The following is a 21,785-nucleotide window of genomic DNA, read 5'->3' as shown; positions in this document are numbered from 1 at the left end:
GTAGAACATAAAAAAGCGCAACCAGGTATAGTCAATGAAAGACAACACATTATTCAAATTATTTGTCATATTATAGATTTAAGGTAAGGCTATAGTTTTATTTTTCCGTTGAAAGTGCCTCCCGGCTGATAATGTTCTGCTGCCCGGCTGTACAGAGTTCCTAGGGAGAACCCTGAATATACCAGGGGTTCTAGAAGATGTTTCCCCGAGTTGACTGGTAGCAGGTCTTGTGTGTTCAATATGTTTCCTGAGTTCAGTGGTAGCAGGTCTTGCGGTCCACCTGGTTATTTATCCTATTTGGTTTAATCTTCAATTGTTCATAATAGCGCTGTGCCTCCACCTGGAAAGACTAGACTGTGCACAACTACCTGAATGCCCAGGAATGCTCTCCAGGAAACTCATTTTTAAGAACTCAGCAGTGCAATAGTAACATAGGGACATTTTCTTCAGTGAGGGGGTCATTATGTTTGAATCAGAACCAACAAGATTTCTTATTTTTTGTTTGTTTTAAAATACGCCAACAAATTTTACTGACCTTTTGTTTTCTGAAAAACAAAAATAAAACGTAAAGCTTAGAGATAGAAAAAAAAAAACAAAAAAAAAAAAAAAAAAAAAAAAAAAAAAAAAAAAAAAAAAAAAAAAAAAAAAAAAAAAAAAAAAAAAAAAAAAAAAAAAAAAAGAAAAAAAAAAAAAAAAAAAAAAAACACCACAGGTGTCTCCTACATCACTCACTATCACTTTGTGGAGAATATTGGGAAATGTGTCACAGTGATGATGGTGTATCACTGAGTAAAGGATATTCATTGTACCAAATCACTTTAGAACAGGGATTTTCAATCTTTTTAAGCTGTGTACCCCTTTCCAAAAAATGTAGTCCACCCCATCTCCCCCACCCGAGATAGTCATAATAAAATGAAAACAAAAAAAAAAGGTCTGTACAATAACATGATACAATTAAACGCACAAGCCTTGGGGTGTGTGATGGATACAATTATAAAAGTTACAGTATTGTAACGGAAAAAATATATATATTATATTTACTTTTGGATAAAAAATAGTCCCTCAAAACAGGTTTCTTGTTGTTACAAAGAAAACACATCCTTTTGGTTTTCATTTTATTGTAATTACTAATTAATTCAAATCAACGAAGCCTCCGTGCTAGCCTCTATCACTATGAAATGACGGACTATTCCGTGATAGCAAATGGTAATCATGTATTTTAATTGAGAATAAAATTACAGAAATGCAGGCAAAGAAAAGTTAACGCAGCTCTACTGCTGACCTCATTACAAAAATATTACTGGCATTTTTAAATTCTTGGTGACTGAAATCTACAGTACTCATGCAAAAAATAATAAAACGCTTACCTAGTATCAGTGTGATGGATATCCCTGTTTGTTACCACACAAATCACTGATGATGACAGGGAAATTTTTGAGAGCTTCAGGTCCCCCCCCCCCCCCCCCCCGCCAAGACATTTTTGGCGTTTTTAATCTGACGGTATTTCGTCTTGGTCGCTAGTAATATACTAGTATTGTGCCAATAATCTGTAAATGCAATATCTGCTATCGGAATATGGCTTTCACTGTCTTTTGAAAATCACCGTTTTGTTTACATCGCATAGTATTCCATGATGCAGTCAGCACCAGAATCCTTAGGCTTTGTATTTTCCATTGCAATTATCTGTGTCCTAAATGCAAAAATATCTGCTTAAACTAAATTATCTGGTTTACTAGTCATAGTAATATCAGTCTAATGCTGCCTGTACTTCAATGCAAAAATCTCTTGAGACCACTGGAGAATAATCCAGCATGCCAATCTTGCTTTGTCTTGAACACGAAACCCTGTAGCTCTGTTTCCTTTATCAGCTGTGAAATAAAAAGCTTTACCGCTTATTAAAGTGACTGGTGGGAAAACAAATGGGGAATCCCCCGAGCTGCCTCTCAAAAGACGGCAGATAACGAAGTTAATTAACTCACAGATTTCCTCCAGGGGAGCTGCTTCCAGCTCCAAACAGCTCCCTCCATAGAAGAGCCTGCAGCCAGCTGGGGAAGAGACAGCAATTACTGCCGGCGCTTCTGTGTGAATTACAAGTGTAAATGTTTACAGAGAGCGAATTGCTTTTAAATGCCAGTTAGTTAAATATGTTCGTGTTTTGTCTTATTAAAAAAAAAGGGGGGTGTTTTGGTTTCGTTATTAAAAGGAGTGAAATTAATATCTTTCGGGTGTTTTTCTTTTACTGATAAATCTGCCAAAAACAGATCAGTTTTCTTTAAGTTAAAACAATTTTTTTTTTCTTGTTGAGAACCAGGGACTCTAACTGAACTGTAAGACCCATGTTCTCTTTTTAAGGAAACTGAGGCTCCTCATCTGGGTTGTATAATGTATTTGGACATAGTTCAGAAAGCTGTGATTATACCTGTTTGACGCTGTGGTACCTCGAGCACGACGTTACCATAGCAATGAAGTGTTATGTACAAACCAAAATGATACTTGCAGAGTAAGCCTGTATTCATGATGGATGTACTGGAGGGCAGTTGGGGAGTTAACAGAGTTGTTAGGGTTGCAGTCAGAGTTGTACACGCTGTGGGTTTGTCCCTGCAGGTTATTGCGTCTTTGCAGGCAGGTGATTTTGGAGTCCAGTCAGTACCAATGTACGTTTTACTCATGCAGTCCATACTAGGCAGGCAATGAAACCATCCACCTTGAAAACCATGTTTATTCAATAAAATGTATGTTCTGTTGATGTTGCTTCGGCAGCTGTGTCGTTAATAGGCGTCCCTTTTTACCACATATCCTGTTAGGGATTATGGGCATGGTACCAAATACTGACAATTTGCAAAAATCAATTTTTAATCCTGTACATGGAAAATTAAATTCAATATTTTTTCTATGTCATTTTGTATGTTTCTAATTAATTTAAACTGGGGAAGGGGTGTGGAAATCATTTAACTGAGAAGCCTGCTCTCCCTTTAAAGAATACATTTCTTCTCTCTTTGTAATTTATAATAACTTCCCACGCTGGACAAACATTCCTTCCCAGGACATTGGATGCTGTTCATTACTCAGGGAGGGGACAGATATTTAGCGAGTTGTCGTGCCTTTTGAGAGTCTGGTGTGTAGAAGCCAATAATCTGTCAGTGATGGGGATTTTAAGCTAGTGTGGCATTTTGATTATCCTCTTAAGATTGTGTAAACAAGGGTGATGCGAGGAGTCCGCTGTCGGCACGCCGACGCATTGACACGACAACTTCGTGTTTCATATCTGTCTGTTAAACTCTTGATTAAACATGTGTTATTCGTCAACCTTAAGGAAAAAAAAAAGGAGAATGAGTCACTGTTTTAAATAAAATGATTTAAAACTGACACACAAAGTTTGAAAGGGTAAAGCGGAGTATAGTTTTACCTCCCGGTACTAGAAGACGAATAGCAGTTTAAATCAATTCTACAAGGACTGCATCATGTCTGGAAGCAGGCAAGGGTCAACGTGAGGGGTCGGTGATCAAGTGTGGGCTGGTTCATAGTTGGGAGGGGCATGATGAGAGAGCGCAGGAGAGTAAGAAGGCTGCAATATTGTTCCATATGAAAAGTGGAATCTAAAAAGTATGCCAACAATCCTGTTTTATATTTTAATTGTGGAAAAAAAAAATCTTTTTAAGAGGTGTTCTTTAAAAAACGAAATAATAAATGCATTATTCTTGGTATAAAATATTTCTAGTTCAATTGTACAGCTCACACACTACCACCCCAGGGCAAATGATTCATCTGTTAATTTTGAGAAGTAGCAGAAACCCATCTACCTGTGCATGATCCTGTTTTGCTAGGCTAGATTATTTTTTCTTTATTAAGCTGCCAGCCTCAGTATTCATTTCTTCAGCACTGGAATGTGGTTAAGGGATGTTTAGTCAGGCAATGCATTTGAGCCCTACCGTCAGGGACACAGGTAGCATTCTGGATGTCCTTTGCAGCCTCACGCTGGCTTCACTGGGAGTAGCAGGGGATACAGTTGGAGCTGTATGCGCTGTGTGTTTTCCCTGCAGGTCATTGCGTCTTTGCAGGCAGGTCGTTTTGGAGACCAGTCAGGTTGCATTACCAGAGTTTACAACTGGCCGCATGTATCAGAGACGCTGGACCAAGTTTTCACGTCCAGTAGGGTAATAAGTAAATAGTAGGCAGGCAATGAACCAAACCACCTTTCTTATAGTTTTGTGAAACATTCTATTATTGTTCAAAGAAATACACTGGCGCAGCTCCTTCATTAATAGGCAGACTTTTTTTTACCATAGGTCCTGTTAAAAGGTGGCATGGTCATGGTTCCTGCTGTATTTGCCCATAGTGCCATTTCACTGTGATTTAAAACCAGCATTGAGGTGTTTAGTTGTTTTGTGGCTGGATTTCTGTATTGGAGTTGTGGTTGCGGACTGATTCACCAATACATCGTAATAACATGCTGCCTATTGAAAAGGGTTGACTGACATTGTTGATTTGGGAGAGTTTAGACTTGTTTTTTTTTTGCACCTTACGCTCAAGGAAACTGTTTGATTTGCTTTAGAAGTTGAGAGCAGGTGCGGTGACTTGATGTGACAAGAAAGCAAACTGCGGCTTTAGGGGAGCTGCCAGAAGCTGTATCATCCCACGACAGTCAGTGCAGTTCTATGTAAAGTAACATGCTTCCAAGACTTTGTGAAATAGAAAAACACAGTGGCTCATTCTTGTAGGAGAACAGAGAACAGAGAATAATGTGGTGCTACAGAATGATGGTTGTGACCCCACAACTTTTAGTGATTTTTGAGAAAGTATAGCGTAAGTTGTATTTGTTTGAAACACCTACCTATCACATGATAATCAACAATGATTGACTAGAAAGCATCTCAGCAGGATCACAGTAATTGTTACTCTTTCCCACAGCCAGACAAAAGTGGAATCCCTCTCTCCCATCAATAAACAAACTGGATTCCTGATCATTATTACTACATATTCAGTGCTTAGGAGCTTTGCTAAGGGTTTTTTTTTTTTCCAATGCTTTTAGTAGATTTTTTCATCTGCTTCTCTCCTGCAAACAAGGCGGTAAGCTAGTGGAGTTTCCTACAGCTGTCATCTGTCACGCTTTTCATAGAATCCAGTGCAGGGGAGCTGAGGAGCGTTATCATGTTTTTTGTTTTTTTTTAAGTCCTCATGCATATTATAAAACCCAGTGCTAATTAAAATGACAACTTGTTTGTTTCTTTCTTTTTTTTATTGCTTGCTTTCCTTTCTGATACAGTTGACAAGCACATATCCGACCCTGTACAATTTTGACTTCAGTGACGGTTAAATGCTTTTCAGAGAACACAAAAAAGATACAATATCAAAAATACACATCTGAACGGACAGCATTTTAAAATAAGTAGTCTTCCATTTAGGTGTACTTTAATTGGTTCTGTTGGTACAGTACTATATTTTCAACAGAAGTAGCATTTTAATTCAGAAGGATATAATTCTGAAAATATCAAAATTAAAGAAACGACAGTATTTGTAAAAGGTGATTTAATTGTGTAACAGTTGCTCCAAACTCTGTAGCATTATAAGCAGGAATGTGTATCGTCCAAAGAGATACAGAACTGTGCTGTCTGGGTTGTAGCTAAGGTATTGCACTATTGTATACTTCGGGAGAGGCAGTGGAAACGAGGTATAATATAGGGTGACAATGGAGCAGCATGCCACAAGATGGTGCGGACATTTTGTCCACAGCCTGCAGAGGACGCTGCAGAGGCAGGCCGCCCATGCTTCGGTATGAGGCACTCTTACCCTGACTAGAGGCTATTGAGTGCAGTGCTCCCTGTTTAATCTTCCCAAACTTACTGTGCATTTGCTACCTTCTTTTATTCACAAGGAATCTTTCTCTCCCCTCAGTTTCTTTGACAACATGAATCGGATTATATCTCCAGAGTATGTTCCGACTGAAACGGACGTACTGCGCGTTCGACTGCGGACCACGGGCATCATCGAAACCCAGTTCAAAGTGAACCGCCTCGTCTTCAGGTAAGAGGCTTTCCCTCTTTGTGGTTGGAACTGGGTTTGACTGTGTAAAAGTGGACCTCTGGTGAAGTGACTAGTTGGGTTGCTCCACTGCACGTAAGTTTAGAAATCTGTCGTTGAGTGGTCTGCCTTTTTAAATTAAACTTCGATACCCAGACAGATACAAATATGGCTTTTTTTTTTTTTTTTTTTTTTTAATTGTTTTTTTCATAAATAAACATTTGATTTGGAAACACAAAACTCAGATGAGTAGAAAACTGAAGCAGCTTGTCCGTGAATAGAACTTCCTTTTACCAGCCAGTCAACACTATTAAAAGATTTCTTAATAGCAATAACATTATTACATTATTAATAGTAATACTGTCACTGAATATTTGCCCATCGCTGATAAGAGTGCCAGTGAAGTGTTCAGGACACCTGTTTTAACGGTGCTGCTTGGGGATCACAGTGACAGTACTTTTATTTCAGTTAATTATGCACACACACGCATGCGCACACACTGCATTACCTTTAGGAGTGAGATGTGGGGAAGCTTTTAAGGAAATTCCCAACTGGTAATTATGTTGTCAAATGATGGAGCGCTAGCAGTGGGACCTGGCAGCATTTTTGTTGTTAGTTTGATTTTAAACAGAATTTCAGGGAAGAGCAAAGACAGTGCTATAGCTGTGAATGTCTAGATGTGAATCTGAGTCGATTCTCCTAGCTGACACCTCCCCAGATGGTCAGATTGATATTGGAGAACACATTTCAAAACACCTTTGACAGGTCATTATGCTTGCAGTTAGTCATCTTGTTTGCTAACAAGCATGTCAGAGGTCAGTAAGTTTTTTTTTCATTTTCTAATAGTAGATTGTTGTGGACAGACTCATGGCAAGGAAAGACACAATCAAGTAATATGACAGATGATTCATTCAAAATTGTCATGTGACCTGTAGCTTTATGCTTTGGCAGCCATTGGATCAATGACCAATGTCAATATCCAGCTTATTCATAATTTTAGATAATCACCTAGAAGCAGTCTTTAATATTTAATTAACTATTGACTTAAAAATGGCTTAGCAAGTCTTATTCTTGATCACCAAATAGGGCTTTGAAAACTATAAATAATGATTTATAACGAAAAAAATCTATACAATACTACTGTGATGGTCTTGTCCATTATTTTATCATTTGTCAGCCCGGAATCCCTGTTTTAATAGGATTATTGACATGTGTTTAATGTGAATTTTTTGTTAAATTAAATATTTGAGAACCAGATTGGACATCAAACAGCAAAGCAAACAGTTACAGCTGGTTGATGGGTTTGCCAGACACTGTAAACCAGATCAGAGATGGAAAACTCCATGTCTTTTCTTATCATTGGAGTACTTGTGTAAATGATATGTTTTACTTCTCTATTACAATCATAATTCAGAGGCTGTCCTAATAGATGCATACATGTAATTATTTTCTTTCAAAAGTATTCTTGTGTATCCTTTCCGACAGATTACCTGTAACTGTAACATAATATAGGGTTATAGGATGGCAGACCTCTGTTTATGTGATAATGTTGGCAGGAGTAGAAGTGAACGGACCGAGGCTGAAGGCAGAGTTTTATATATGACGTGACTTGCATTGTTTTTTTTTTTTTATTACTCTGTTACTAGTGAGTCTGAATACTAAGTTGTTGAGTTTGAAAAATAGTCGGACTGACGGACGCAAATAAAAGCTGCAAACCGGATTCATTCTCCTGCGTGTTTTTGAGAACTTTATAATTTACAGCACAAAACAGACCTTGAAACCATTTATTTTCATCAGAATATTAAAATGAGTTTTCATATTTAGAGTACAGTAAGCAGGCAGATGCAGTTTTCTGCTTTCCTTGCAGACACTTTTTCAGAAGTTCAGAAGACCCCGCTTTCACTGAAAACAGAGTGAAGGACTGGAAAAATCTAAAGAAAAAGCTTCAGAAACATTCCTAATCTGGCACCACAGTGTTCTGAAAGATGACATTTGTTCAAACGGTCGAAGGAAGTATGTTCTGATTGTAGCGTCATGCAGTTATCAAATTCTCACAAAAAGGTGGTGCGTTAAAACAGACAGTATGCTACGAAAATATTTTGCCACAAGTTCTGTAAAATCAGATTTGGATCAAGCTGTTTGTAAAGATAACAGCAATTTGTATAAATGTAGAAATTGGGAAGAGGATGTTCCAGGTAAGGGGATGAGCAAAAATGATTCAGAGTTTTCGTCGGCTGCCTCCTGCAGCAGTATGGGGGGCTCAGATTGGCGGGAAGAATTGACATTAAACCAGCCAAGCATTGCCTCCTCCAATGACATTGAAATGCAACTAAATCCTGTATCTGCACAACAGTGTTGATTTTGATATCCCAGCTGCCCTAGCGGTCTGAAATATGTTCGTTAGACCTGCTTTGCGCTGTAGCGGGGGGAAAAAAGGATTGAGATTCGGGTATAATTTTTTTAAAGCAGGCCCACTCAAAAGTATGCTTCACATCATTGATATTTGACATGACAGAGTAGTTAAATATTGTCAACCGCACCATCAGATAACTGATAACCACATTGATTTTCAGTGTGTTAAGAAATAATGTTGTAGCGCATGTTGATTCCGTATACCAAAACCCTCAGAACCTAGTAACACAGCAAAATCAATAACTGCGAAAAATGAGGCAGAACATTTCAAACAGATTGCATGAACTGAGCAAATATCAAACTGAGACTGAGCCATTTATTATGTGTGACTTGAACCCAGCCTTCTAGAGTGAATATATTCTGCTCTTTACAGCTATATGGTTTTCCTGATATTCAAGTGTCTCATGTGGTGTATGCATAGAGTTCTGGGCGGTACAGTCAGATATAGAGCTTTTTACTTTAATAGTCGCTGTATCAGATACAGTTAAGGTTGGTAGCAATCAGCAGTCATTTTTATCTATTAGCTGCCAGCTTCAGTGAAAAGACAATGTCTCAAGTCTTGCAAATGATGGTCCAGAATGCTGTTCTGTTTCCTGCATTAAAAGAAAGTCCATAAATAGAGGTGCAGGCACTGTATATGTTAACGAAATTTTATCCAGATAGAAAATGCACACTATTTAGACTCTGTGTTGCAAAGTTGTGAAAATCAAACATCTCACCATGCAGGTGAGTCTCCATAGTGTGTTTCTATCTAATGTTCAGCTTAATTTTGGTAGCAGTGTTTCAGATCTGCCGTACCCATGATCAGAGCTCGTTCTCGGCCCCAGTCCAGGAAGGAGGCAGAGCCTTGGATTGGAATGGAAGCAAACTGATGTTCAAAGAGATGTTTTTAATTAACGGTTCATGTTTAATTAAAAAGAAGGTTTGCATTTTGGATTTTGTTTTGCTGATTCTTCACTCTGCCTTTTTGGAGGTTGCTTGCATCAGTTCTTGATCTTGAAGCTTACAAAACGTGCAGGCAAGCGGGGGTACAGTACTTTTTTTTTTATATTTGTTTATTTTATTGATTTTTTTTATTTCATAGTACCCAGTTTTATTATTATTTTTTTTGCCTGATTTAGAATGTCCAATTATTTTTAGGCTCGGCTTACCGCTACCACCCCTGTGCTGACTCGGGAGGGGCGAAGATGAACACTGAAGCTTTCCTCCGAAGTGTGTGCTGTCAGCCGCCCGCTTCTTTACACACTGCAGACTCACCATGCAGCCACCTCAGAGCTACAGCGTCACAGGACAACACAGCTCTGGGCAGCTTACAGGCAAGCCCAGCCAGACCACAGGGGTTGCTGGTGTGTGGTGAGTTGAGGACACCCTGGCCGACCTAAGCCTCCCCCCCAGCCCCCGATCAAGCAGAGGAATGAAAGTGTTGTGTGTTTTAAAGGAGCTTTTTTTTTTTTTTAAGATGTCTGCTTTTAAGTTCATGTTTTAAAAGGGATAACTAGCATTTCTTTAAAAGTACGCCTGCGGTCCTTGTATTGCCTCTCACAGTTGTGAAGAACATCCTGGCTTCATCTGTCAGTGCTTCAGTTCATCTGCTAATTATTCGCTCACTCGGTCATATAATACCCGCACTCAGCCTTTATGACAACCACTTTGTTTTATTGCCTCTCGATGGTAATACAGCATTCGGATTCAGAGGCGGCCTCTTGAAATTATTTATTTGCAAATGGTAAGCTGAGTGACAAGGAAAAAAAGACATTGCATTAGCCTGCTTATCCCCCATAGGAAGCATGGCTGGCAGTTCAGTGCCTCCACCTAATTTCTCTTGTAGTTTATGGTCTGTGCGGCTGTACGATTATTAAAGTGTATATATATAAGAGAAGGAGAGAGAGAGAGAGAGGTTATCTGGGTGATTTTCCACTTGACAAGCGGTTGTCAGTAGTAGCTGCCTGTTGCAGAGGCTGCTGTATAAAGGCTGCAAATCATTCCCAATATGAGAGTGGGAATACCGATGCTGCGAGGTAGTTGAAATGCAAAAACACAATTATGAAATGATTGCGTTAGTCATACTCATGATTTTTTTACTGGATTTAAAGCATTCTATATCAGAACTGTGAAGTAAGTGAAAAGGCTCCCACAAGACATGATAAGCAAGTTGACAACATGTGAACTAAAATATACTTTTCGAAGCTTAGAATAAAGCTTAGATAAAACCACAGCAAAGTGTAGGAAAGCATTGGTAGGAATGCACGATCACAGACAATTTTTACATTGACATTTTACATTTTACAATTTTTACAACATCAGTGGTAGTATTAGTTATTGTGGTAGTGTAGACCCAATAGATAGAATAAAATAGTGGAAATTAGACTGCACAAAACCAAACTGCAAAACCTGCATCTTGAAAGTAACTGAATGTGAAGAACGGTGAATGTTCCACAACATCTTAAAGTGCTCAGCTTTGCCTCTCCAGCCTTACAGAGCAGAAGTGCTTTCATTTACCGATAGTCTTGCTTAAAGAGACTGCTGCCTGGAGAGTCATAATACTGAACGTTCCTGGCATTGTGCAGTTTACACTGAGAGCAGGAGCCAAGTGGTCAAGATTGCTATCTGCCAATATTTAGAAGTAAATAAGATAACTAATTGAGTGACTAGCTTTGCAAAGCTCTCGTATCATTTTAAATAATGAGCATAAATTTACATGCTAACGTTGACATTGCACCAAGACGAGTAATCATTTATCTGAACGGGCATAATTTAGCATTTCATTTGTTTTATTCTCAGGACGATATTTACAGCCTGTGGTTGTTATTTTTTTTTTTTTTGAGTACTTAAAAAAACCAAGCCTGATATGAAATGTCAGGGTTTGACTGGTAAAATGAAACTGAGAATTGCCTGGTAGAATCTGTAACACATTAGCAAAACATCTATCAATATAGTCCCTTAAGTGAATAGATCATGAATAATGAGACACTCATTGAATAGCACTTTGTTCGTTTTTTTTTTAAATGAGTTTCCCTGCAGTTATTGATTTGATCCGTTGACAAGCTCTCTCAGATAATACAGAAAGTATTGTTTGTAGAAAAGTGTACGACCCTACGACAACTGAATAGATGCAATGCACACAAATCTTTGTAAATGCGGCATATGACACAAGGACCTACCACTTGTATCAGATTTGGACGAATGAACACTCTTGTTTTCTCACTGTATCGAAGTGGTCTTGGAAGTGTGCTTTTTTTTTGAACCGGTGGCTCAGTGATGAGGGTGTGCGGTTTGGGCATTTGGCTGTTTTGTCAAGTCCCCATTTTTGCCAGTTACACTAAAAGTTATTGTCAACAAAAGGCAGGTCTTCCTGCGCGGGTGAAATAATCGCCCTGGCAAAGCGCAGTTGTGGGGGTTGCATTTTATCAGGTGCAGCTGAAGACGTGCGGGTGACATGATTCATTCCGTCACACAGACCCGCCATCAGACTCGATTTTGTCCAAGTTGTCTCTCCAGTTATGTGAATAAAAAAATATATATATCCTCAAACTGATTTTATAGCGGATAAAACTATAACATATGCATGGAAGACGGAAGTGTTGTGCAGTAAAACATTTTGTGTGAAAGACCTGAGCTAATGTTTGAAAAAAATAATATACCCCGGACACAATAAATGTAGAGTTGTATAATCCAGTCTCTGGCATTTCTAAGTTCATACTGCTTTTCAGTAAGCAGATCCTTGCTGCTGCATAGCATGCATTATAAAGTGATATAGTACCGTCAGTGCAGTAACCTCCCACTCTGCTTCGTCTCGTGTGTGGTTTCATACACTCACTGAAACGGCTTTTTGCCTTTGTTTCGAATTGCTTTGCTTCATTCAGACCCCCTGCCATCCTTGAATCAATCTCGCCAGCTGTTAATAATGCAAATTGATGATTAAACCTCACTTCTTTCTCTTTTATAGCATGTCCAGATTCATTTTCTGTAATTTATTGTTCCGCGATTAGAATCTGCTGTTGTCGTCTTTTTTTTTCTTTTTTCAGACATCCTTGAAAATGATTTATAAATCTGTACTTTTTACTTGTTAAAGTATTTTAAAATAATTTCATAGATTGATGAGACAGATGCTGTGGTTGTCAGGAAACTCCAAATTCCATTCCATTGTGGAACTCCAGATCCCTGTCCAGTGTTGGTGGACTCCAAGGGACAATGGAAATCAGTACTCTATCAGTGAAGTGCGTAATAAACACAATTCAATATGCTGTGTGTAACTGTGAACATAAGTACCTTCAACATGATCAATACAAGAAAGCTTATCTGCCAAAGAATGGGAGCTTATTATTTGTACAAAACATGCCCCTGTGGTTCCATAAGCAGAACCATTTTACGAATTTCTATTTTTGCTAAATTGTGTACGTTTAAACTGTACAATGGCTGTGCCAAAAAAACGAATAAAAGTAAACAGTCATCACAAATACCGTCATTTGCTGTCCAGGATGTACCTTATTTGCGCAAAATATCTGCCTGCGGAACAGGAAAACTGTGCATATTAAACAGTATATACGTTATAAACGAGTCCGTTTTAACCAGAGTAATTCCCCGTAAAAGCCCATGTTGTTTGGCAGGAACATGCCTCCTCAATACATTGTAAATGAAACTCTGTTCTAACAGGATCCGTTCTAAGTGGAGTGCACCTGTGTGTGTGTGTGTGTGTGTGTTACCTGGACACCAGGTAATTGATACAGACTCTCATTGAATCCATGCTTCAGGAACTAAATGACAGATGGAAGGCTGATAATGTGCCTATATTGCCCTTTTCTAATCTTATCAACTAAAGCAGCCACCCCGAGATAACAGTAAAACGTGATTGATTCCTTTTCCCTTGGAAAACATGGATTGAGAATTGATTAGCAGTTTGCTACGCATGTGGACTGGCAGAGCTATACTGGTGTTCTTTTCTGAAAAGAGACTAATATTGCAGATAGCAGCCTGTTTGGTTCAAATTGCATGTACTGCTAACCATTGATAGAGACGTTGCGTCTACAAGCTTATTGCCCAGCATTGACTGCAAGCTAAAAAGATAACAATGCTGTGGACCAGAAGGGGCCAGGCTGTAAGACTTTGGAATGCAAAGCATAAAGGGGCTAAAAGGCTCCCAGGGACTGGCATTGGACCCAGAGGTTCTCAGAGAGATCGAAAGAGATAATGCCACTGGGATCAAAGGGGCAGATTTATGGACCTTTTTTCTCCAGGAGTGTGAAGAATGCACTGAGTTCAGAGGTTGTCACACAAGACTACACACACACACACACACACACACACACACATACAGACACACACACACACACACTAAATTAACAGAATAATGTGTTGTACCTTTGCAATTGGTTAAGTGTCAGAGAAAGGGGAGGTGGACCATCTATACAGAAGGGTATTTAATGTCATGCAAACATTGTAATGTTGAGTATTGTGTTTGTCCTGTACCTGGGACCAGACTCCCTGCATATTTCAATAAACCTGGCAACTGATTGAAGAAAAGGACTCTGTGCATTTTCTTGAATCTACTTAATCACCATCATAATTTTTGTAAGTTACTTCAGACTCAGTGCGGTGTTATGCAGTCCAATGACTGCTCTTCGTACATTCAATCTCCTTTTAATTTAACCCCTGTTTGTTCCTTGTCGATGGTTCCCATTTATCATGCTTGTTTGAAAGCTGATTTAAAGCCGCAGTGAAAAGCATTTTTCGAAGCGGTTTATTAATCTTTGATGCAATACCGTTTCTATATAAAGCTTCCACAGTCATAACATTCACATTAGGATACTTAAAATGTGATGGGAGCAGTGATTGACTTGATGCCTGGAGGATTCTGAAAGGCCCACCCTTGACCCCCCCCCGAGAAACTCAAGCAGATTAGAGAGCTGATGGCAGTTCTGATTCAAGACTCTTCATTTTCATATCACTGAGATTATTAATTAAAAGTGGAAGCGAGTGCCAACAAAATTACAGATGCAAACCAGGTCCTGCTGTTTTTCCATTGTGTTCTGTGATGAGTAGTTTTGTATGGCCAGTGTCTGAAAATAGGGGTTTTGGAACCCATCCTTTGAAGGATTAATAGAACACACAACCAATGGAACGCTGTTGGTTTATTCATGCTGTAAAAGTGTTTGTTGAAGTTGTATTCAGGTTACTTAGGGTCACTGCAAATGAGAAGCTTATTAAGTTATTAAGTGAGCGGGGACTATATTGAATCTTGTTAAAAGTGACAGATCGAGTGAGAATTTTGAAATGTCTGAGAACCTTATTTTTAATAAACTGGGAAGAAAACACGGGTGTCGCAAGGGAAGTCTCCACTCTTTAAAGTTTGTACACTCGGATATAATACGTTTGTATTAAAAACCTGAACAGCTGAAAAGAGACAGCAGAGTTTGGCATGCCATGTGGTCTCTTCAATTGAACTTGGCAGCTGTGGATCTGACTACATTAAAATTGCTGTTGCCTGTTTACCTAGAGTAATAAATCGAGCATCTAAAAGCGCATGCAAGGCTATTCAAGTTATTCTGTAAAAATATGGCAGGGAGGTCCTTTCGAATGGCAGTTTAAATCAGCTAAATAAATGTATTTAGGGGCCTTATGCAAAAAAATGATGACTTTATGTGCAAACTCTGTCTGCCTGCCTGCCTGCCTGTCTGTCTGTCACACTAGCCTCCTCTTGACATTTCAGGCTGCATTTGGCTATAATCTGATCAACTCTCAGTTTTACACAAATATATTGTGGATGTTTTAGGTCCTGTGTGATTATTGTCTGACTGTGAGGACCCTCTGTTTGTGCCTTCAGCGGCTGGTTTAGTCTGAGAAGACAGTGGATAAACAGGGCTGCCTCAGTTCATGAATAAGCCCTCCTCCGTCCTCCTCCCATGGGTTTGGAGACATTTCCTAAACCTCTTGACAGGTTTATAATGTGAAAGGCCTTGCAAACAAACCTGCCTACACTGAATTCAAATACACAAGAATTGAGTTAGTTCAGCATCTCTCACAACGCAATTGGGTTTTATTTGTTTCTCCATAATTCAATTTGTAATTGATTTCATGATAATAAAAAAACTGATTCTATCCTAACTTCAGAACCCCAGGGTGGAGTTTTATTAAAACTCGCTTCTGCTGATTTAGTTTTTCTGCTTTTAATGTGAAGTCAATGAGTCAGTTCTTCTGGAACGGGTGAATTGAATATGCTGGTGCATAAGGGTGTACAGGGAGTTTCAGTGCTTTTTGCAGGGGTGGCCTGGAGATTTATTTTTATATATATATATATATATATATATATGTGTGTGTGTGTGTGTGTGTGTGTGTATATAATATATATATATATATATATATATATATATGTGTGTATATATATATATATATATATATATATATATATATATATATATATATTTTAACTCAAATATATATGTATGTATTTGCTTCTGCAGTATATTTTCAACCAAATGTTTTGCACTTATATTTGTATTAATAGGGTCAGCGCAGTTCAAGTTCATTTCCGCTTCTGAATATTAAAAGAAATTCAGTTTGCAATTAATTGAGTATGTTTAAAGCACAAGTTGGCATGGATTGCCTCAGTCTAGGCACTTCGTCTTTCTTCGGTTGCTTCCAGCCTTGTTATGAACGTTGTATTATTCTTATACTGCCAATGCATAGCCCAGCTTACTGTTATTTAGTGGAGGCCTCTATGCTTTGAACATTCTTTGGAATAACGGTAGATCTATTTTTATGGAAACCGACATTCACACAAGCTTACATTTTATAATGTTGTACGTGTTGTTCAGTGCAGTTTTTTTTCTCCCCCCACCCCCCTCCCCAGGATGTATGACGTTGGAGGTCAGAGGACAGAACGGAGGAAGTGGATTGGCTGCTTCGAGGAAGTGAGGGCAGTACTCTTCGTGGTCGCGCTGAGCGGGTATGACATGACCCTCATAGAAGACCCTGCAATGGTGAGACGATACCTGCAGCTCAATCAAGAAAGACTTGTAATCAGAAATGTTCTGATATGTATATATTTCAGTACAAAGATTACACGCATTCTAAATACGGTTAAGCTTGATATGATATATGATAAATGTGGCAAAATAGGTAGCAAAGGTTATTAGTGCAACAGATCTTTTAAATTATTTATGACTATGTCAACCTCAGTTTATAGAGAGAGGAGGGACCTCTAAATTAGAATAAATAATCCACTCAATTTCAATCTTCCCCACAGCAAGTTCTCTCCAAATAAATGAAGACAGAAAAAAAGGTGCAATTAAAAATAATGCTCATGCAGGCCTCTTTATTCACAACTGCTCTAAACTCAAATAAAACTCAAAGTACAGTAGCAAGTACTTCAGATAATCAGAATTATTCTCAGATAGTTGGTCTTATTAGTAAAAGGGTGTACCAATCCATTTATAAACCACACAAAGACTATACACTACCAATACTACCACCGTGCAATAAAATATCTAAAATATTTGTTCTGCCTGTAAACATACCTTCCCATAGAAGCAATCCATTTGAAGCCAGTCTGAACCTGGCACAGCAGATCAAGCTCAACGCAACAACCAGTGTCTTAACATGAGGCAGTGAGTCTGAAATGTGTTAGTGTGCACAGTGGAGAGAATGCAGCCATGCAGAAATTTGATTTGCCTTCTTGGCTTACTCCACCATTATCCGCATTTCCAGATATTGAGCTGCTGTGATTATTAATGGGCGGACAACCTATGCAGGGTTTACATAGCAGTTTATATGCATATGTTATTTCCAACAGATGAAGTGTAGATGTTTCATGATGACCTTGTAGAGATATCCCACATGTATACTTTTCTTTTATAGCTGCCAATCAGGTTGCTTTGTCCAATAAGTTTCATATATGAAATATATATATTTTTTAAATTAATGGTATTGCTTGATCAAAAGCGATATTGCTTTGAATAAGTCTACTCAAATTGGTGGACTGCCTATGTATATATATAAATAAAAAAGTAATGTACGCTATACATATACTATATGGTTTTACCATGTTTATTAATATTCTTTACCATATCGTTACAATGCTTACCTATGCTTTACCAAGCCTTCACTATGCTTTATTACACTTTGCTATGCTTTCACTGTAAAGACACACTTATAAGAGACAAGTCATGAATGACCGTGAGGCAATACCATGGTTTACAGAATGTCTACTTTTGGAAAGAGACCTCCGAGTCGGATTGAAAAGCTTTGACTGCAGTTGCAGGTTCCCATGCCGACAGTCTTCAAAGCAGTGAAAAATGAACACAGATTTAAAGGTGTGAGGCAGCAGTGGAGTTATCTAAAGCCTGCTGACAGAAGAGAATCACACTGGCCTACACCTGCTCCTGTTGTGAAGAGAAGAATCACACTGTTATACACCTACTCTTGTTGTCGTCCTAAAGCTACATTGTTTTTCCTTCTCGCAGAATCGTCTTCAAGAAAGCTTGAAGCTGTTTGCCTCTATCTGCAACAATGTTTTTTTCAGAAATACCTCGATGGTAAGTATTTTGAAAGAAACTGTAACTGTGACGTGCAAGCCAGAATATAATGGAAGAGAGTGGGCACCAGATCCTGGTAATAGCACTCTCATAGTTAATATTGGCCACATTTACAATTAAGACGAGAGATTTCCACCCCACTTAATATCACATTGGGAAACACAAGCATAAGATTACAGAAGTTTTCATGCAAGATGGTTCTGACATTAGTACCTTGTACTGTATTTCAAGGTCCAAGTATTGCTTTGCTTACTGTATTCTCATGAGTGCTTGTTTAATTCTTATTTTGCCAGGTTGTCACTGAGAAGTCAGCTTCTGTTATGGTCACCAGTTTTGCTTTGTCCCTTTTTAGCAGTGAAATTAAACGGGTTTGACTGTAATCGGTAATACATTTGAAGCTTAGTCAAAGTGGCCCACAGAATTATAAGGAATCTTATTCCTGCACAGGCATACAAAGCTGAGCTTTCATCAGCAGAGACGGAGACAAGTAAATAAATGTCATTGCACAAAGTAACGCCTTCAAAACCACGAAAGGCATTACAGAGAATCGTTTTGGGGAACAAAAACAAATTTGGTTAATGAGAAAATTAAAGTCAGTGTCCAGCGTTTTAAGGATTTTAAGAGGCATTTGGTTCAGTGAATACAAATACTGAATCGAAAGCATTCTGGCAATTATACAATTTTAGGAGAATTTGTTTTATGTCTCCTGAGCTCACAACAGAAGCAATTTTATATCCTATTGATTAAAGTGAGTGAACCCCCCCCCCCACACACACACACACACACCTCTGCTAGGACCTGGTCTTTGCTGCTAAACTAATTGCTTCTGTCATTTGTAATTAAAACGCAAGGCGTAATTTATATGGGGTAGATAATTTAAAAGTTCTGCTTGACAGTCTGAGTTACTGTTAAAAAGCGTGTAACGAGCCTGTTTAATTGGTCTCATTTAGCCTGTTATAATGGCGCATTAGTCATCGGCTCATGGATGGATTGGGATAAATTACTGGAGTTGTCTGCCTACCGGGGTGTTGAATTATATCATCAGAGGAACTCCGTAACCCAAGGATGGACCTTTCTGACTTGTTCCTTGTTAATTACAACATTGCTTGTTGGTTTTTCAGTAAATATAAGTAAAGGCTATAGGTATTGAACTGGTAAACCGCAAATATATACTGTATCAGGGAGCTTCTAACTTTCTGATTTGATGGAATAATTGCAGATACCCTAAGGACTACCTGCTTGTCTATTCCTGTGCAGGGTTTTTATTGCATTTTGTATTCATCTGTGTTTTAGTAGTGGTTTGTAACTTCTTACCTTTTTACCTTCTTGCAGATTTTGTTTCTGAACAAAATTGATCTTTTTCAAGAGAAGATCTTGCACTCAGAGAGACACTTGAGGCTGTACCTGCCGGAGTACAGAGGTAGGTAACAAAAAACAAGTTTAATCTTGTTCTCCACAACAGAAGCTGTAACACCGACTGATAAGAGAGGGTGAAGGGGGGATCCGTAGGGTGAAATACTCAGGAATGATTCTGACAGAAAAATCCCCTCCAGTTTGTGAACAGCCACTTCTTTGAGACCTCAGGGTTACCCTGTTAACGTCTACCATGTGGCTTGGTGACAGGGTTGGAGAAAGGGACTAACTATTAGAAAGTGTCTCAGTTCATTAAAACAATAAGAGCTTGTGTGTGGCTTAAGAGCCATAGAGTTGCTGAAATGGCAATAATCTCTGCCAGGTGCCTTCTCCCTTCATTAATATCAATACAGCGGCCCTGTGTTCTCATGTGTTAGGCTGTTAGGTGTCTCGGAGACTCTGGTGCTCAGCAACCTCATTGAGACAGATCAGCCTTGTAAAGATATATTATGTGATTGTCAGGAAAACTGGCCTGTTGGATTAGTTCATATTAACAACAACTAACACTGGAAATGAAAGATACCGCATGCAAAGCGTTGTTGAATACTTCATGACATATTGACTTTAAAAGCATGTTGATTAGTGTACATATTAATATATATGTGGGGGTCCCCTTATTCATTCATTTTATTCAGACTGAAGATCAATATAGTTTTATAGTGTCAACCCTGGTTTGGTCAGCAATGTTTTTGGCATGCACTCATGAACGAGTTGATGCAATGGAAGAGTTAAGAGGCTGTTGATATTATTATTTCTGCCCTTGTGTTTTTTTGCAAGGTTTGGTGTTCCAGAAACAAATTCATTTATTGGTGGGGGGGGGTGGGGGGTGGGGGGTGGCATTATCCCTGCTTCCCCCATATACCATCCTTGTAAGAAAAAGAGCTGCAGCTGGGGTCCTCTCTGGTATACAGGGCTGTAAGATCATCTCAGTTATCTGTAAACCTCATCCGAAGACAAGATAAACACTGAATGAAGACGTCCTCCTTGAGCTGTCTGTCCTTTTGGTGTCAGATTACTGGAGGCTGCTTCATTCAACAAAATAGAGAGATCCTCTTTATTTTTTGTTTGCGTTTTTTTTTGTTTTGGCACCTTTTGAATATTTCTGGTAACATGGCTTTGCAGAGGAACTTTATGATGATTTTTTTCCAATGTACATATAGTGCCTTGTGCTAGGTGTCAGAAGGTCGATTTGTTCTTCCTACAGTAATAGAGCATTTGGCCAATCTGAACCTGACGTTCTCTTATTTAATTTTGTTTGTTCTTCATGTAGAGGGTTCTGTCCGCCAGACACCAAGCATGTTTTGTTGTAATCACTAAAGAGAAAAAGACCTTGAAGGAATTTCTGTTAATCTCACTACGAAATATTGTAAAGTGAAGAAAGCACAAAGCTTTCAACCCCATAAACACACTGTCCCGTCCTCTCGTGTGTTTTTTCTGCTTCTCACACCCTGTTTAACATCACTCAAAACATTGCTCAAAACAGCAGTCAAAACATCCACACCACTGTGCCCCCCTCATCACCTTCCCAGTTGTTCAGTAATTCACCCAAATGTTGTTTTGCTCCATGAGAATGTTGCATAATGTTAACAGTAATTTATGGGCTGTGGAGAAAGATTGGATTTTTCTAGCTGAAGGACCAGCTAAATTGATCTCATCACCCTCATATTCATACTATTTCTTGCAAGATCCTCTGTGTACTTGTTTAATTGAGTGAATGGTTAACTTCATTGAGCTGTGTTTGAAATACAGTATGGATTTGTACCGGAAACCTGGGCAGAGAAAACAGCAGTCCCGCCACTGCGACGGCTCCACACGTTAGCTCTGATCTCCGCCCGTGTCTCCCCAGGTGCAGACTGCGATGTGGACGCGGCCGCTCGATACATCAGCAGCAAGTTCCTGTCACTCAATAAAACCCCCAGCAAACTCGTTTACCATCACTTCACCACGGCAACCGACACCTCCAACGTGCAAATTGTCTTCCAGGTCGTTATGGATACCATCATAAAGGAAAACCTGGAAGCTGTCTCTCTGCTTTGAGGAGCTCTTGTACTGGACTAAAAACAAAGGCTTCTAGAGAGTTGGACTGGAAAGGGTTCTGTGAGCCGTACCATTTTGATATTGAGGTTAAAGGAACCGGCTCCTGTAAAAGACTGGTCAGAGCTGAATGTGGGCTGCATTCTTAGAAGGATCCTGTCAAGCAAACCCCTACACTATAATGTTTGTCGATTTATAAATCCGTACATAAAATGTATTTGGATAGCTTAATTAAAATTTAATTTATTAGGCGATCCGATTATATATAATATATATATATATATATATATATATATATATATATATATATATATATATATATATATATATAATATATATATATCATTTAAAATGGTAACAATAATTAGATTGTTAAAT

General features: G+C 38.7%; 2 protein-coding genes across 2 annotated transcripts in view; both read left to right on the top strand.

Moving 5' to 3' along the window:
- Nucleotides 1-5,796, top strand: part of LOC121296253 (guanine nucleotide-binding protein G(o) subunit alpha-like) — a 38,227-nt gene extending 32,431 nt beyond the window's left edge. The window contains exons 7-9 of the mRNA XM_041221592.1: nt 4,041-4,154; nt 5,560-5,625; nt 5,731-5,796. Of these exons, the coding sequence (XP_041077526.1) occupies nt 4,041-4,154; nt 5,560-5,625; nt 5,731-5,796 (246 nt within the window). The remainder of the gene's footprint in view (nt 1-4,040; nt 4,155-5,559; nt 5,626-5,730) is intronic.
- A 100-nt stretch (nt 5,797-5,896) lies between these two features.
- Nucleotides 5,897-21,589, top strand: LOC121296657 (guanine nucleotide-binding protein G(o) subunit alpha-like). Its single transcript, XM_041222424.1, has 5 exons — nt 5,897-6,021; nt 16,277-16,406; nt 17,889-17,960; nt 19,293-19,380; nt 21,220-21,589. The coding sequence occupies exons 1-5, from the start codon at nt 5,906-5,908 to the stop codon at nt 21,408-21,410; spliced, it is 597 nt and encodes a 198-aa protein (XP_041078358.1). The 5' UTR covers nt 5,897-5,905; the 3' UTR covers nt 21,411-21,589.
- The last annotated feature ends 196 nt before the right edge of the window (nt 21,590-21,785 follow it).

Source organism: Polyodon spathula, chromosome 21 (assembly GCF_017654505.1).
Source record: "Polyodon spathula isolate WHYD16114869_AA chromosome 21, ASM1765450v1, whole genome shotgun sequence".
NCBI lineage: Eukaryota > Metazoa > Chordata > Actinopteri > Acipenseriformes > Polyodontidae > Polyodon > Polyodon spathula.
The sequence above is the reverse complement of the archived record's forward strand: the minus strand, read 5'-3'. Positions and strand labels throughout refer to the sequence as shown.